The sequence below is a fragment of the Dermochelys coriacea genome, chromosome 20 (assembly GCF_009764565.3).
Source record: "Dermochelys coriacea isolate rDerCor1 chromosome 20, rDerCor1.pri.v4, whole genome shotgun sequence".
Classification (NCBI taxonomy): Eukaryota; Metazoa; Chordata; order Testudines; family Dermochelyidae; genus Dermochelys; species Dermochelys coriacea.
The window spans coordinates 781,271-799,922 of NC_050087.2; the positions used below are offsets into that span (position 1 = coordinate 781,271).

The 18,652-nt window shown below is 42.9% G+C and overlaps 1 protein-coding gene across 1 annotated transcript in view; it reads left to right on the top strand.

Moving 5' to 3' along the window:
* The window catches only part of SCN8A (sodium voltage-gated channel alpha subunit 8), a 75,191-nt gene that overhangs the window by 24,027 nt on the left and 32,512 nt on the right, over nucleotides 1-18,652 (top strand). The window contains 6 exon segments of the mRNA XM_038378154.2: nucleotides 1,146-1,541; nucleotides 5,028-5,163; nucleotides 7,330-7,568; nucleotides 9,901-10,074; nucleotides 14,306-14,662; nucleotides 16,913-17,383. Coding sequence (XP_038234082.2) covers nucleotides 1,146-1,541; nucleotides 5,028-5,163; nucleotides 7,330-7,568; nucleotides 9,901-10,074; nucleotides 14,306-14,662; nucleotides 16,913-17,383 — 1,773 coding nt within the window.

Below are 18,652 nucleotides of genomic sequence, written 5' to 3' on the forward strand. Positions count from 1 at the left end.
ACTTATAAAGTTTGCGGATAATACCAAGCTGGCAGAAGTTGCAAGAGTTTTGGAGGTTAGGATTAAAATTCAAAATGATCTGGACAAACTGGAGAAATGGTCTGAACTAAATAGGATGAAATTCAATAAGGACAAATGCAAAGTACTCCACTTAGGAAGGAACAGTCAGTTGCACACATACAAAATGGGAAATGACTGCCTAGGAAGGATACTGCAGAAAGGGAGCTGGGGGTCATAGTGGATCACAAGCTAAATATGAGTCAACAGTGTAACACTGTTGCAAAAAAAGCAAACATCATTCTGGGATGTATTAGCAGGAGTGTTGTAGGCAAGACACGAGAAGTAATTTTTCTGCTCTACTCTGCACTGATTAGGCCTCAACTGTAGTATTGTGTCCAGTTCTGGGCGCCACATTTCAGGAAAGATGTGGACAAATTGGAGAGGGTCCAGAGAAGAGCAACAAAAAGATTAAAGGTCTAGAAAACATGACCTATGAGGGAAGATTGAAAAAATTGGGTTTGTTTAGTCTGGAAAAGAGAAGTCTGAGAAGGGACATGAGAACAATTTTCAAGTACATAAAAGGTTGTTACAAGGAGGAGGGAGAAAAATTGTTCTTCATGACTTCTGAGGATAGGACAAGAAGCAACAGGCTTAAATTGCAGCAAGGGTGGTTTAGGTTGGACATTAGGAAAAATTTCCTAACTGTCAGACTGGTTAAGCACTGAAATAAATTGCCTGGGGAGGTTGTGGAATCTCCATCACTGGGGATTTTTAAGAGCAGGTTGGACAAACTCCTGTCAGGGATGGTCTAGATAATTAGTCCTGCCACGAGTGCAGGGGACTGGACCAGATGACCTCTCAAGGCCCCTTCCAGTTCTGTGATTCTACGCTGGGCACTGTACAGACCAGAACAAAAAGGCACTCTGTCCCAAAGAGCTTTCAGTTCAAGTGATGTGGTTTATGGAATGCAGGTAACTACCCTTTAGGAACAGTAGTGAGGCCATTTGTACCAAACAGACAGTTGCACTGACTTGTCCAGTGTAAATGGATCGCCCTAGATCCAGGGATGAGAGTGGCCTTCTGTGATATTGCTTTGCTTTGCTCTCTGCCATTCACGCCATCACTGTTCTTTCTTTTCTCCCTCCCAGTCCCTTCTCAGCATCCCAGGCTCCCCTTTCCTCTCCCGGCACAACAGCAAGAGCAGCATCTTCAGCTTCAGAGGGCGCTTCCGTGATCCAGGCTCAGAGAACGAATTTGCTGATGATGAGCACAGCACGGTGGAGGAGAGTGAAGGCAGGAGAGACTCCCTTTTCGTCCCCTTCCGTGGCCGGGAACGGAGAAGCAGCTACAGTGGTTACAGTGGCTACAGCCAGGGCAGCCGGTCCTCACGGCTCTTCCCCAGCATCCGCCGGAATGTGAAAAGGAACAGCACAGTGGATTGTAATGGCGTGGTGTCCCTTATTGGCGGCCCAGCATCTAATAGGCCCATGGGACGCCTTCTGCCTGAGGTGAAAATAGATAAGGCAGCTACTGATGACAGTGTAAGGAAGTCAATGAGTAGATAGTCTAGGCATGGCGGTCTGCCCTTTTCTGCTTTCCTGTATGCCGCCCTCCTAGCCAAATGGAAACCCTGATGGAATGAAAATTGGTTTGTCTAACCGCAGACTATATGGTCTGTATTGGATTCAAAGACTGACATGCTTCAGTTACCCCCTTCCTTTCTTCTTGAGTAACCTACTGACCCACATCCTCCTCCTGGCTTCCTGGGGGGGAAAAAAAGGCTTGGAATTGAGATTTTCATTAAGGATATAATAATAAATCTGCCATTTGTCATGGCAATTCTTAGGAACAATTTATTTAAGAGGTGCGGGAGGGGAAATAGACCAAGATTTGCTGGAAAGTTTCTCCACAGCTAAGAAATGTTAATTGGGAATTTAAAGGGAAATATAAAGGAGGAGAAATTTTCAAAATCCCACCAAATTTAAAAGAAAAATCCTTTATGGAGGAATAATTTTAAAAACAAATGTAAACAAGGCAGAGAATTTTTACATTTGAAGGCCACGATCCTGCAGTCAGGTCTAGATGAAACAAAGTCTTACTTTCTTACCCACTGAAGTTCATGAAACTCCTTTGGAGTGTAAGTGGAGCCACCCTCCTGCCTGGATCAGCTTGCAGGATTTGGGTCTTAGAAGTGAAGGGAGGAGAGTGTGAGAGAGCAATTTCAAACAAAGAACCAAATCGGGCATCAGGAGTGACAGCTTTGGGGAAGACCAGACCTATGAGAAGGGGGATCTAGGTGAAATATGAAGCTTAAAAGGGAACACTGACAGGACATTTTAATTCCAAAATATAGGTTTTGTTCTTTTTTGTAATATATATTACAAAATCTAATAAGGAAGAAATGTTTTAATGGAATTTAGAAAATAATTTCATTGAAAACAGTTTCATTTTAGATTTAAACTTTCTCAGCAGGGCACTAGTGCATGAGAAACGGGAGGTAAAACTGACTATAAACAGAGCAGAGACTCTGACCAGTTTAGTTTCACTGACCAAGTTGAATGAAATGAAATCATTAGTTTAGCTGGTTGGGAAGTAAACTTAATTTAATTTTTAAAATCCTTCCATTGTAATCATCTCGTTCTTCTGTGTGAAATCCTATAGAATTTAACAGAGACAAACTTGTGATAGAATTTTAAAAACCATCTTACGGAACCCTAGAGGATAATATAATTATCAGGCCCCAATCCGGCAATCTGATTTATGCATATGGATCTATGCAGTCATTCACACTGCTGTACGTCAGTTTGGCTCAGGTTGCCAAATCAGGGCCTATACAGTCTATAAGTTGTTTAGGGTGATATCTATTGAATCATATTGATTTAATCTCCCTCAAATTCTATAGGACTTTTCCACAAGGGAAATCTTTAACACAATGGAGGAAAATAATTTTTTCTTTCTTTGTATTTTTTTTAATATCTGATTTTTCTCTTGACAGTGACCTTTTAAAACAAAAGGGTTGAATGAACTTCAGTCAAAAAATTCATTTAAAAATATGCCAACAAAACAAGTTAGTCTAGAAAGCCGGAGAGAGCCTGTACTATTATGTGCTAGTTAGAAGGGATTGTTTGGCCTTTGATAAAAAGAAAGGATAGCAAGATCATTTGTGAGCTGTCTTTAAAAAAAAATAAAATAAAATAAAAATATAGCTTTTGGGAGAAATCCATCTAGTGTGTTTGTAAATTCCAAGCAGTTTTTTTTTTAATTTTTGCAACCTAAATTAATTCCCTCTAATCCTTGGTTCATCCTTGAGACTTTATTGACCCTTCTTTAGTTACGTTAAACTTTAGTTCCTACCTTCTTCCCCAGTTAGCATGTTAATATAATGTGTAGTTTGAATATTTTGTTCTCTTTCTAACACAGCATGGAAATATTAGAAACTGTAATTAGCATGATGAATGCATGAAAGACGCCTGAAGAGAGACTTCTGTATTATGTGATACTGGATATACTGGTTACTTGGCGGTTCTTTTTGATAACTGGCTATACCTGTAGTTAACCAATGCAAATACCAATTAGCCATCATGACTACTGAGGAATCACATGGGTTATGCAGGATACCTTAGTCACTCATAGAGTAAGTATCTCATTTCCTTAAGAAAGGGAGACAAAAGGCTGTTTAGGGCGCACGTGTTCTTTTCACAAGCAACTGATGGTAGACTCCTATATTGAGGGCAAAGCAATAAACCACTGGTAGCACACACAGATCTCTGGGCCTAGATTTGCTTCCATTGGGTAAGATTAATCCTTTACTAGAGCAAAGCCTAAGAAATGATTACATCTGTCTTGTATAACAAAATCCAGATTTTGGCTGTCAACTTGAATGGGAATTGAGAGCGCTGGGCTCTCGCACTGTAGTCTGTCCTTAATTACCAGCAGCTCACATTGTTCTCTATGGGCTGGACTGTGAGAAGGTCTCTCCCGTTCTCAGTGGGGCTCCCAAGGGCTGACCACTTGTCATAACCCCAATTTTCAGATACAGGTACTGAAATAATCTCACATTTGGGGACCAAATCCCTGATCCCTGGACTTGTAAATTCAAGTGGCTCAAATGAGGTTGTATTGTTGCACTGTTGCCTGACGTGTGAGCACCTTGTGCTTGTGTTCACAAGATGCAGCCATATCACTGCAAATGCATTTGAACATGCTGAAGCAAACATTATCACAGATGGACAGTATGAATACAGGAGAAACTAATATCACTATGTCCCCAGGTACACTGCCACATTTCTCTCTGACTCTTGTCTCTTTGAGGATTGCATTAGAAATTTCTATATAACTAACGAGCTAGGACACCTGGGTCTCAATTCTAGCTCTAAAGGGCGGTGTATGAAAAGTATATAGTTGAGTGGTTGGAGAAGGTGACTAGATTAATCAAGATCAGGAACCCATTGTGCTAAGTGCTGCACAAACACATAATGAGACAGTCTCTGCCCCAAAGAGTTTACAGTCTAAATAGATGGGGCCGACAAAGGTAGTAGAAAGGCAGGACTATTTTTAAGTGACTAGCTAAGTCACATAGGGAGTCTGTGGCAGAGGTGGGAGCTGACCCAAGATCTCCTGTGTCCCCGTTAGTACATTAGCAACAAATCTACCCTTCCTCCTATTGATTTAAATTGGGCTTCTTGCGGAGCAAAGGACTATGCAGAAATTGCCAAATTTTTAAAACTCTCCTTTTGGTTGGTCTTAAATATGCAAATACTCTGCATTAAGAATATATCAGAAATACTAAGCTTCCAGTAACCATATTTTTTTAAGCAGTGCAAACTATTGCTGCAGCCTGAGGAAGCAGCATCCATAGTGTTAGGTAAGATAAAAGCATCAGGCTCTTGAATAAGGAATGACATCAGTATGAAAAAAAAACCCATTTTATTTTCTCCCTTGGGTGCATGCTATCTATCTAACGTGACAATATGCAAAGTTTCAGACGGATCAAAAGTCTGTTCTAATTAGACATGTGAATTTTGCAGGGTACTACCGAGGTGGAAATTAAAAAGAAACCTACCGGGTCTCTCTTGGTCTCAATGGATCAACTGAATGCATCCTATGGAAGAAAGGATCGAACCAACAGTATAATGACTGTTTTAACTAATACCCTTGTAGAAGGTGTGCACAATGCCATGTAATTTAGTGTGTATGTCTGTTTTTATGTGTGCGCCTAATGACCCCTTGGCTGCCTTGGAGAAACTAAAAGATCTATTACTGGTAACTAGAAGGAGATTCTCCTCTTGGCTGATGTGTTATGGAGTTGAAGGTGGTGGGTTTGATCCCTGTTGTTTCTGCATCCAGTTTGACTCATGCAGCAATGTGTTTGTTACTGCATCAGTGTGACAGTTTTGGGGGTTGTGGTTCTTTTTCCCCCCTTGTTTGGATTCATATGATAATTTTCAAACCTCCCCTCACCTGAAACCTTAGTGTTTTGGGTGGGAGATATGTGGAACTGGAGTTCTGCCTGGCTTCTACTCAGAACCACAAATTCCTCCAGGTTCTGTTGAGCCATGGCTCAGTCTTGTGAACTGGGCCCCAAGTTGTGGCTTTGTAACAAACCCCAAACTGAGAGAGAAAGCACTAAGCATTTTGCACAGCTGTATTAATTCCCCTTTAGTACAATGCAACACACAGCTATTACCGTACAACAATGTATATCACATTAAGGAGATTGGTGGAAAGACATTAAAGGAGGGGATCTGGGCAACACAACTACTTGTAGGCAGCCATGGAAAAGGTGGGTTTTGTGCTGTGTTTAGCAGAGATGAAACCACAACAGCCAGAGAGGTTGGTGGTCGGAGCAGAGGGAGGCAAATGAATTTTTCTGCTGAGCTGCTGTGAAGGCACCAAAGAATTGATGCTTAACTTGGTGGTGATTCCTCCTTTAGAGAAGTACAGTGCTTAATTTGTGCCATGGCTTGCCAGGGCTCAGCCCTGGCACCTTTAGGCTTGGCAGTTCATAGCCCTGGCATCTCTTTCATTACAAATTAAGCACTGGAGAAGTACTTGTGCATTTTGTTTGCACCTAAATCTGCACCTCTTCAAACACTCACATTCTCCCAGGTGCAGGGAGTAAAAACAACTGGTGTATGTTCTGGTTCCAATAACAATATGCAAAAGGGAAACTATAGTTGTCACTCAATCTGAATGTATAGGTGTTCTGCACAAATGGGGAATGGAGAAAGTCTCCTTTGCCTGAAGCGCATGAATAGAGAGATCTGAATTGCATTGAGATCTTGGCTATGTCAGCAGTCAAGAGAGAGTGACCTCCATGTGACAGAAATGCTGAAATAAACAGTAGATCGAGATGAGAAAATGATTCTGATTTCAAAATATATTATGCAAGAGGCTGTAAGAGTTTGAGAATGACAGACGTGTGTGGGGGTGTGTTCTCTGATTCTTACAGGATCCTGTAGTAATATATATAAAAATTGTATATACTTTGAAAATAGAGCAAGGTTTCTGTGTGGCTTCCCTCCTGCACAAACTCCTACAGCTCCAGTGCTGTGGTCCTTTTTTAAACTTTCAGAAAACCAAGGCAGCCATATTCTTAGCAACCAAAAGACAAATTGGAGTTGGAGAAGTCCAGCAAAGCATCTCTCCCTTCCCAAGCAAAAATACAACGACCACCTTGGACAGTTGTGTGCAGCTTGGATAGAATAACCGGAGGCCAAAGAATGGGCAAAAAGCAACCTAAGTTTCCAGGAGAAATGTAAAAATATCTTAAATAAATAAACCCACTTAAGTCACGGGTGTTGCATTCATGGTGGCTTTCTCTAAATGGACAACATTCATTTTAACCAGGCTTGTACCAATTTATCCCAAATTGATTCTTTACGAAGTATGTCCACACTACTGTGTTGCATAGTTTAAAATGGCATCTTTAGGTAAACTGGTGCAATTTTGAATATAGGTGAGGTCTGAGGGCCCGATGTGTGAAGTCCAGTAGATGGAGTCCCGTTAACTGCAGTGGTTGTTGAATCACATCCTAAACCCATAGGTTGGGCTCTTGGGTAAAACAATTATGGGATCCATTATTGTTGTTGTAATTTGTATTATGGGATCACCTAGAGGTCCCAGCCCCATAGTATTGGGGACAGTACAAACATGCAGCAAAGAGACTCTCTGCACCAAAGAGCTTAAAGCAAAGTATAAGTAAAGACGCAAGGTGGATTCAACACAGCCAAGGGGAGCAGTGAAATGATACTGGAGCCATGTTAACAGATTAAGACAGATCTAGGAGGACAAGACCTGACTCTTTGCTATTTTGTTTTGTAACTGCAGAGTTGGAAGAGTCCCAGAGGAAGTGCCCCCCCTGTTGGTACAAATTTGCCAACACCTTCCTGATCTGGGAGTGCCACCCACATTGGATCAAGCTGAAAGAGATAGTGAACATGATTGTCATGGATCCCTTTGTCGACCTGGCCATTACCATCTGTATTATACTGAACACTTTGTTCATGGCGATGGAACACCATCCCATGACCCCTGAGTTTCAAGATGTTCTGACTGTAGGAAATCTGGTAAGAGTGCTTTGGGAAAACATGTTGTAGGGGGTACAGAGGGTTTGTAAAACTCTGAGGCTTCATGTTAACAGTGACAAGCAGATTCACGTTTACAATAATACAAATAATAAATAACAGTAAGGGTAAATGAACTAGCTATCAACAGTGTCATGTCACCCTTCTGTGTGCAGATCCTTGCAAATGCTTTTAGAAGGTCTATGTATTTTCCCAGACATCTGGGCACTGCCTGAAATAAGTGACAACATCCTCTACAGTGGAGATGCAGATAGGGGACTGATCCAGTGTCCACTCAAACCAACGGAAGTCTTTCACACTGGCTTCAGTGGATGTAGAACAGGGCCTACAAAGCACTAGATGAACTGGAGAGGGAGTGCAGGGGACACGACCCTGTATCACTGAGAGTGCTGCTGCCAAGGGATCTCTGCCTCTCAGCAGGTGTGAGGTCCAGGAGGGGAGTGGTAAGGTGTCTCTTTAGCATGATGAACACACTTCAGCTCATCAGAAGGAGGCCGTGTGCCTCCTAGAGGAGAGAGCACTGGCCTGGGACTCAGGAAACCTGGGTCCTATTCCCAGCTCTGCCACTGGCTTGCTGTGTGACCTTGGGAAAGTTCTCTGTGCCTCAGTTTCCCCACTTGGAAAATGGGAATAATGATGCTGACCTCCTTTGCAAAGTGTTTTGAGATCTACTGATGAAAAGCGCTACATGAGTTAGATATTTTTATTAATAGACCAGAGCGCACCACCCTTTTTTTAACTGTGTGCCCTTGTGTGTGGTTTCACGTTCTTGTTTGTGGTGTTGGGAGACAGGGGTGCTGTTAGATGCTATCTGCAATCTCTTATTTACTCCAGTATGTCATCTTTCCCTCCTTGTGATTTAGACTGTCTCTTGTTAGTTCCCCTCTCCCTACAGCAGTGTTGTGGGCAGTCATGTTGCTGGCTAATAATTAGCCATCCTGCTGCCAAAGGAATGGCTTAAACTGCAATGTATCTGCAATTAGAAGAGAAGAGACCATGACTTACCATGAATACCATCTTAAGTTCCTGCCTTACTACCAGAATTCCATGAGGGAGATGTTTCCTCTGGGCAGCAAACATTAGTAGGGTCACAGCTGTAGTGTGGACTGCCCACATGGTGGGTGAAATGGCTTCCAGGTTAAGTGACTTTCCATGCAGGGCCCTTATCAGTAAGGTAAGAAGGGGGTTGCTTCAGGAGGAGATGGAGGAGCAGGGGAGATCCAGTAATGCTGCAGGCCAGAGATCAGAGCACAGGGCTAATGACTAATTCTCTGCTGTTCTCCAGTGGGCACAAAGGGCCCCAAACCGAGCGATTCAGCTGCTCATGGGTGGTGCGGTAGCAATCTTTCTGGTCAGTGCAGGGGATGAGGATGGGAAGAAGCAAAAGGAAGCCCAGTGGATCCTCTGCTCTGCGGATCAACTGACTAATGCCCAAAACTGATGGGGAGCATATGCTCGGCAGAGGCCTCCATGGCCCTAAGGCTGCTGTAGCAACCACGGAGCATGGGGGGTGTCTGTGCTCTTCAAAGGGAGGAGTACAGTGTCCTGCCCAAAAGGCCCTTTTACTCAAGTTTTGCACAGTGGTCACATGACTTTTCCCTGCACTGTACTAAATGATTCTTCACTCTAAAAGGGCACAGATCTGGAGGAGGTGCAGAGTACCTTCTGCAGCTAATGTGAAGATCAGTAAGGTTTGTGGGTGCCTGCCATCTCTCAGGCTCAGACCCAAATACTTACTAGGCTGATATTTTCACAGGTGACTCTCAGAGGCACTGTGCACCTGCTGCTCTGACTGCAGTCCCTGTGAGCTGTAAATGCTCAACACTTTTGGGGCCTGATGAACATAACTGAAATCAGCGGAGCTATGCTGGCTTACACCAGTGGAGGGTCTGGCTGTACCTGCCTCAGGCCATGATCCTCTGACCACTGAAAGTGATGGCAAAGCTCATATGGACTTCACTGGTGTGGGACCAGGCTGAACCACAGCTGGAGACCCTGAAGTTTTGATCACTTCTGAAAATTTGTCTGTAAGGTTTTGATAGGAGAGTGATTACCAGGGAAGCCAGTAAAGGTGGAACCAGCGCAGCTACACCAGTGGAGGGAATAACCCATTGTTCGCAAGCCCATGACATTGCACAGGCTGTGAATTTGAATTGGTACAAGGAGCATTGCAGGGTTCCCATTCTTAGTTCACTGTTAATCTATTTTTGAGATGTATATTGACTGTCTGAAACCAAACTAAGGAGAACCTTTGTGTGTGTATCTGTGTGGGCTTGTGTGTGCATACTCTATTTTTGTCTCCTCTCCACTCCAGGTTTTCACTGGAATTTTCACAGCAGAAATGTTCCTGAAGCTCATAGCCATGGACCCCTACTATTATTTCCAAGAAGGTTGGAACATTTTTGACGGATTTATTGTCTCCCTCAGTTTAATGGAACTGGGTCTAGCAGACGTGGAAGGGCTTTCAGTGCTGCGATCTTTCCGATTGGTATTCCATATTTCTCCCATTTCTTTTTGAAGTTTCTTGTCTTGCAGCTACTAGAAAACCTTTTACATAAGTTATTCTGGTTAAAAATATTCATTGGGTCTGTTTGGGGGAGAGGGGGAGATTCTATGGTTGTGAGTTGTCGTTTCTCTCAAAAAAATGTTTTCTTTGAGTGCTGCTCCCTATGTAAAAGAGGCAAAGAGTCCTGTGGCACCTTACAGCCTAACAGATGTATTGGAGCATAAGCTTTCATGGATGAATACCCACTTCTTCAGATGCATGTAGTGGAAATTTCCAGAGGGCTTCCTATGTGTATTCCACACACGGATATGCATGCGCACCTTATGCCCCAGTCTGGAAATTGTAACCAGCAGTGTCAATTGGCCTGCATGTGCACAGTAGGTCTCCTCTTGCTCCTGACCAAGGGTATAAGACGCAGTCTGGGCCAACACCTCTCAGATTCCTTCTTACCACTTCTGGGCCTGAGCTGGAATCCTGGGTCCAGCTTTTTATAGAACCAGTAAATAGATTTGTAAATAGTTTTTATACTTCTTAGCCTGTTAGTATAGTTAGGTATCATAGCTTGTTTTCCCTGGCTGGGGACTCTCACTCCCCATGGTCAGGGACTATGCCTAGAAAAACTACATCTCAATGGGACCTCAATTTCGTCCTATTGACACTCACCACTGTTGACACTTTTGAACCTTTGGTGACATGTTCCGTGCCTCACCTGTCCATGAAAATTGCATTTTTAGTGGCTATTACTTCATCCAGAAGGGTCAGTGAGCCGGAAGCCATCATGGTAGACCTCCTTATACAGTTTTTCGCAAGGAAAAGGTATCCCTTCACCTACATCCTAAATTTCTCCCCAAGGTTGTTCCTGAATGCCATGTCAACCAAAGTATTCACTTACCTGTCTTTTTCCAACCCCCCTATGCTTCTGCCGAAGAGAAGAGACTTCACTGCCTCAATGTCTCATGTGCCCTGGCATTCTACCTGCAAAGAACCACACCTGTCAGAAAGTCACCAAGACTTTTTATTTCCATAGCAGAAAGATTGCAAGGTCAAGCGCTGTCCTCTCAGAGAATCTCTAAGTGGGTTTCGGGGTGCATTGCGTGCTACACGTTAGCACACATCCCTCCTCCTGGCAGTGCCACAGGTAACTCCACAAGAGCACAGGTCTCCTCTACAGCATCCCTGCAGGAAGGGCCCAATACAAGACATATGTAGGGCAGCCATCTGGAGCTCCATCCACATGTTTGCCAGACTTACCCAATAGTGCAGGCCTCTACTGTGGATGCAGCAGTGGGATCTATGGTACTGCAGGCATCTTTGCTGCTGGCTTTTAGGCACTCCCCCATCCCCCGCCCAAGTGTGAGCTCTACTTGTCAGTCATCCATGTGTGGAAAACACATAAGAACCAGCACTTGAAGAAATGGAGGTTACTTGCTGTAACTGGAGGTTGTACGAGATATCTGGTCCCAATCTGTATTCCATTATCCTCCTCTGCTTTGGACCCTGTTGAATTTGCAGTAACAAGAGGATCTGGACAGGTGTTTGCTCACCTGCCTCTTATACCCTTGGTCTGGAGCACTAGGAACCTACTCTGCATGTGCAGGGCAATGGACATTGCTTGTTAGAATTTCCAGACTCTGGCACACCCATGCATGGAATACAGGGAGGGACCACACACCTCGAAGAACCTCCAGGTACAGTAAGTAACTTCCATTTTAAAAACGGATCATTGAATTTTCATGAGTAAATTCTGCTCCATTCCAAAACAAGAACTTTAAAACTTGTTTTTTCCTCTGACTAAAATCCAAACGTAAAGTTTCTTTAAAATTTCAAATCAACCAAATTCTTAGTGCTGATTCATTGCACTGTTTGTTATAACAGAAAGCTAATAACTTTTTTCACTTGCTAAATGAACCATTATCGAAATGGGTAAAAGTCCTTCTGGAACAACACTGGCACCCAGTAAAATAATAATTTCAGAGACTGAGCTCTGCAAAGAGAAACATTTGTGTTATAAAAGCTTATATTGGTAATAGGCTCTGGTTTTCAGTTTTAATTTATACTAATTTTCATTGTCTACTTTAGTGCCCTGTAAAGAAAATATTTTCCAGGACATTATATTTTATAATCTTGTCTGAATTGTGTCTGTAGATATCTGAGCAGAAATTGGTTGTTTCATTAGCAATTAAATTAATGCACATGTTGACAATTTTTTTAACATGTTGTAGGCTAGTTTCTGTTGTTGTTTGCATCTTATATTTTACTAGCCTGAGTGCAATCACACACGAGATGTTGAGCGTGACCAAAACATGCACTAAGCAAAGCGTGAATAGGGGGTGGGACTGGCTGTAATTTACAGTGTAAGCACAATGCTACTAATTTAATTAAAAGACCCCTTTTTGTGTGTGCAATGTGTATTTCCCTCCCCCACAATATTTGTTTCTGAAGTTAAAATGGGTGTCATTCTACTAATCTTTGTTTCCAAGTTTAAACTGAATTCTGGAACCCTTGTTATTGTTTATTGCTGGAAGTCTGTAAACACACTCAGTGCTAGTCATCCATAAAGGGTGAAGCAAACTCTGCCCTGAAGAGCTTATGGTGTAAGAAACTGAAAAAGGTGCAAGGTGCTGAGCACCTGCAAGTCCCACTGACGTCCCTGAGAGTCGTCATCTCACAGGATCTGGCCATAAGGGTTATATACAGCTCTCCTGAATTAGAACTTCATCCTGCTTGCAATTAAATCCATGGGAATGTTGCTAATTGGCTTCACTGGGAATGAGATTGAGCTCTTGTATTTTAATAGTGCTGTTCAGGGCCCAGTTCTGTAAGCTGTCTGTGCTTGGCCCTCATATCAATGCAATGGGAGCTCCCCAGTTAGCGGGCCGTGCAGTGGTGGCTGGTAATTGTGAATTGTCCTTTGCTGCATCTTTGTCTTTGGAGGAAGGTTTCTTAGACTATGTCTACACTGGCAAGTGAAAGACAAAACTTTTGTCATTCAGAGGTGTAAAAAACACACACACACCCCTGAAAGACAAAAGTTTTGCTGACGACAAGCACCAGTGTGAACAGCACTTTTTCAGCAGGAGAGACAACAAACAGCAGCTACACTGCGCGCCTTTTAGCAGCCCGGCTGTAGTGGCACAGCTGTGTCACTAAAAGATGCATACTGTAGACATAGCCTTAGTCTTCTGCCACTCCCCCTCCCCAATCCATTCACATCATTCTGCATAAATGACTGAGAATGGAAGGGTATTGAATCCACTCAGCTCTTGTATTGCATGAGACATGAGGTAGCTCAGCTGCACGTTGGGAAGGGAAGGATAGCTTTTAAAGGGTCCACTTGAGTGTAAGGTTCTTAGCTTGGCATTACAACAAAATAAGAAGTCCATTCTAACCTGGGCCATGTACTTTGTTCAGAGGCAGTCCTCAGTTGTCCAGAGGACTAAAAACAAACTACCAAAAGGCAGTCCTGGCTGGGTGTATGTTATGCTGTAGCAAAGTAAGATAATTGGCATGTTAGGGCCTGATTTTCAGAAGCATTGAGCACCAGTAGCCTCCAGCAGCTTAATCTAGAGTTAGGGGTGCTCAGAACATTCGAAAACTGAGCCCTGGCGGTAGGGCCAAACGTTTGAAAGGGCATGGCCCAGCATGCTCAGTCTGATGGTCAGCATGCCCAAATGGGGCCAGATTTTCCAAAAAATTCAGGGCTCAGCTGCTTTCATTGTGACACTTAAGTTCAGCTTTTGAAAGTTTGGCCAATTATTCAGAGGCCTAACTGGAAGATGATCTCTTTGGAAATCTGTCCCCAGTTATGAGTGCTGAGCACTCTGGGATATCAGGCCCTTCTTGTCCAGAGAGAAGACTGAAAGGTATTTGTAAAAAGATATGAACCTTTGGGCACCTGATTTCATGTGACTCATTTCATCCATCACTCAAGAGTTTCCAAAGCAAGAAGAAAACTTTATTTTTTTTCTTTTCAAACATGAAATTAATTTTGGAGCATGAGGGTAATTGAATACAAAACGTACAAGGCCAAATACAGAGAGGGGCTGAGCATTGCCCACTCCCATTGACATCAGTGGTAGAGGTCTGAGCTCCACATCCCTTAGAATCTAGGACTTGTCACCATAATGATTTCTCTGTGGATTTGTCTTTTTGTTTTAGAAGAAGATTAATTAAGTGTGGTTTGTATCTCTTTGTTTTTGGTTTCTTTATGTAGCTGAGAGTCTTCAAGTTGGCGAAGTCCTGGCCCACTCTGAACATGCTGATAAAAATCATTGGCAACTCAGTGGGTGCCTTGGGAAACCTGACCTTGGTGCTAGCCATCATCGTGTTCATCTTTGCTGTGGTGGGCATGCAGCTCTTTGGCAAGAGCTACAAGGAATGTGTCTGCAAGATCAACGTGGAGTGTGTGCTACCCCGCTGGCACATGCACGATTTCTTCCACTCCTTCCTTATTGTCTTCCGTGTGCTGTGTGGGGAGTGGATTGAGACTATGTGGGATTGTATGGAAGTGGCAGGACAGGCCATGTGCTTGATTGTCTTCATGATGGTCATGGTCATCGGGAATTTAGTGGTCAGTAAATGATTTGCTTATTGTCTTATTGATTGCTTGTGGGTGGGGAGGCAGTGGTGAGATCACAGGACTGTCATTGCTCTACCATGGAGTTTGTGTGGCCTTGGGTACAGATCATTTAGGCCTCTAATTCTGGATGCCCAGCATTAGAGACCCTTGTGGCTCATGTTCAGAGGTTTTGAGCAGCTGCAACTCTCATTGACTTCATGTTGGAACTTGGGGGTGTTTTAGAGCTTCTGAAAATCCGGCAGTAGGTTCCTAAACTTGGGCACCCAAAGTTAAGCTCTGATCCTGCAAAGTTAAGCATGTGCATAGTTGTACTTCGTTGCATGATTAAGGCCTTAAAGCCCACTTTTGAAAATATGGACTTTAACCTCTCTGCCCCCAAAGTCTGCTCTCATTTACCTTGCTGTAACTCCAGAATATTCTGAATTTAAACCAGGGTAAATGGGAATGGAATTTGGACCTCCATTTACCCATTTGTAAAACAGTTATAGTAAATACATGTCTGCCTCATAGAGCTGCTGTGAGGTTTAATTAAATTTTTATAAAGTGCTTTGAGATCTTGTGGTGAAAATGGTCCTGCTTTATGGAATAAGAAAAACTTTAAATTTTGGATAAAAATCAGTTTTCACATCAATCATTCAAAAATGTGAATTTTCACATACTAGAGTGTAAACCCTGTTTTACAAAATTCAGACAACCCCCCACTCCTCCTGACCTCAACCCCATTTTTAAATCACCCAAAACAAGATTTCAAATAACTTTTTAAACAATTTTGCACTACAGCCTTATGTTTAATATATGAGGTTGTATCCAGAATTACTTCCTAAACTCCCTATGAATTAAGTAGGTAAAAGGATAAATTAGCCCTCAAATGTCAGTTCATCTTGAAATCTCTGTTAATATTTATATTGTTGGTGATGGCGTTGTGACCTCAGAGTATTATTTTACTACTTTAACCCATTTATGCTCCAATCCAGCAAAGCACTTAAGCATTTGCTTAATTTTAAGCATGTGAATAATCCTATTTAATTTGATAAGACAGCTCCATGCTTAATTGCTTTGCAGGATCAGGTCCTCATTGGGTGCCCACCACAAAAGCATCCAGCTACTCTGTTGTAAAAGCCAGTGGTACAAAACTATCAGTCAAAGGAGTTTGACCCACACATGGTGTGATGGGCTAAAGGAATCTGACAAGAAGAAAACCCAGTTTTTGCGCTAAAACAAAATGATAGAGGGGAAGGAGGGGAAAGCAGGAGAAGGGCTCCAAAGTCTTTTTAAAGTCTTTAAATCAAGATTGGGAAGTTCCTTTCTAAAAACTAAAGGAGTACTTGTGGCACCTTAGAGACTAACAAATTTATTTGAGCATAAGCTTTTGTGAGCTACAGCTCACTTCATCGGATGCCACAAGTACTCCTTTTCTTTTTGCAAATACAGACTAACACGGTTGCTACTCTGAAACCTTTCTAAAAACTGTGCTCTAGCTCAGTTATAAAATGTAGGCTGGATGAAGATCAGTGGGTGAAATGGCATGGCCTGTTATGTGGGAGGTCAGACTAGATGACCATGATGATCCCTTCTTGCCTTAAATTCTATGAAAAAGTTGATGGGGATGGGAGAAGAGACTAAGGACAGACCAATGGAAACACTCATCATGTCTTAAAGCAGCCAGCAAGAGACTCCTCCTGGACTTCCCCTGCAAGGACTTGTGCCAGCAAAGGGTCTTGACAGAGAAAGTCCTCCTCTTTGCTTTGCTCTAGGGGCTGGAAATAGACAAGGGCAGAGACTAAGGCCATGGTGGTGACTGATCGAATGCTTATTTTTAATAGGCTCCCTTTGAGTTTGAGATGGGACCAAACGACAATGCTAGATCTATATCTCTTGGAACTTGGCAGCTCAAGGCCCATCTCTAACTTTTATACCTTGACCCCCAGTCACGCAATGAGCTGCATGCAGGGTTACCCTGCACAGGCACCAGGCCTCACTGATTCCAAGGTGGTGACATGCTGCTGCGGGCTCCCATGCACGGAGCTCATTGCAGGATTGGGGCCTTGGTATTTTAAGTTCTGGATTTGTCAATAGATTTATCTGGTATCAGCATTGGTTTTCAGTGTGGTGCTTGTGGATTTTGTTCTGTAGCTCCCATTAGTGTCAGTGGCTCAGGTGGCTAAATGCTCATATGGAGCTTTGCTGTAATGTGTCGGCACAATGTCAGAGCTCTGCCAAACATGATCTCTTCTCTTTCAGGTGCTGAACCTGTTCTTGGCTTTGCTGCTGAGCTCTTTCAGTGCAGATAACTTAGCAGCAACAGATGATGATGGGGAGATGAACAACCTGCAAATAGCAGTCATTCGCATCAAGCAGGGAATCGCCTGGATCAAGGTGAAAGCACATGAGTTCATGCAGGCGCATTTCAAGCAGAGAGAGGCAGATGAGGTCAAACCCTTGGACGAGTTGTATGAAAAGAAGGTGAACTGCATCGCTAACCACACAGGGGCTGATATCAACAGGGACATTGATTATCAAAAGAATGGCAATGGCACCACCAGCGGGATTGGGAGCAGTGTGGAGAAATACATCATAGATGAAGACCACATGTCCTTCATCAATAACCCCAATCTCACCGTTCGGGTACCCATTGCTGTGGGTGAGTCAGACTTTGAAAACCTCAACACAGAAGACTTCAGCAGCGATACAGATCCCAATGGCAGCAAGGAGGTAGGATGGATGCTCAATATTTGCTTTAACCACATGTCCATTTCACCGCTACAGGTAATTTCTATTGAGAGAGAAGCATTGCAAGGGAAGCAAGGCTGGTCTCATGGCTCAGGCACAGGATTTTGCAGCTGGGGAGTCTGAATTCTGTTCCCTGCTTTTGTTGTTAATTTGTACTGTGATAATGCCTAGGAGCTCCAGTCATAGATCAGGATCCCAATGTGCTAATCCCTGTAAAAACACAAAACAAAAAGACAGTCCCTGCCCCAAGGAACTTACAACCCCAAATAGAAGACATGAGGCAGCAAGTAGATACCGACAGCTCTTCCACAGATTGTTCTGGAGCGATCTTGGGCAAGGGGGGCATAACTCATTCATTATAGTACAGAGATCTATAGAAGGTCTATTAAATGGAGCAGAATAGAAGACAGTCCCTGCCTTAAGGAGTCTACAGTCTAATCTCTGTATTGCACTCTCCTCTGCTATAAAATAGGGATAACACTTAGATTCAAATGCCCAACCATTATCAACATGTTTTTATTGTCCCATCAGTGATGTGTTTCTCTTGGCCTTGTGGCTAAAATCAAGTGCAGTGTTAGTTTAACATTGGGTGTGTCACCTGCAGTGAATTAAATGAAGAAGAAAAAATTTGGCAACAGGGGAAAGATAGCTTTCTGGATGATGCATAGGACTAGGTGTCAAGACATCTGAGTTATATTCTTGACAGTGTCATAGATTGCCCTATGTGATCTTAGGCAAGGAACAGGACCTCTCTGCCTCAGTTTCCCTGTCATTAAGCTGGGAGAATACCATCAGTTCACAGGAATTGGTGGTTAAGGATTCAATAACTATCTTCTGTAAAGTGGTTTGTGGTCCTAACATGGAAGATGTCACACATGACCTAAATGTTTATCATTGTTGTAATAATTGTTGTGTGTTAATGCACTGCTATTCAGTCACTATAATGTTGCATTTTAAGGGGTAAAGATGGGTCTGAAATGTGATTCCCACCCCCACAAAAAATTGCAAAAGTTCAGTTTTGATTCCCTATCTGCACTACGATCTTTAAGACTTGAAAACTGATGACTAAATATCCTAATCACAATGCCTGATTCACAGTTAGTGTCCCAGACCATCCTGGCAACAGCCAGGAAATAGATTTTCTTTTAGACAGATTTGGTGGGCAAATTGTTAGTTTCCTCTGCTAAGGAGCTAGATCCCATATAGAATTGCAGTGAAAATTCATCTTTGGGTTTACCTGACTGAAGTGGT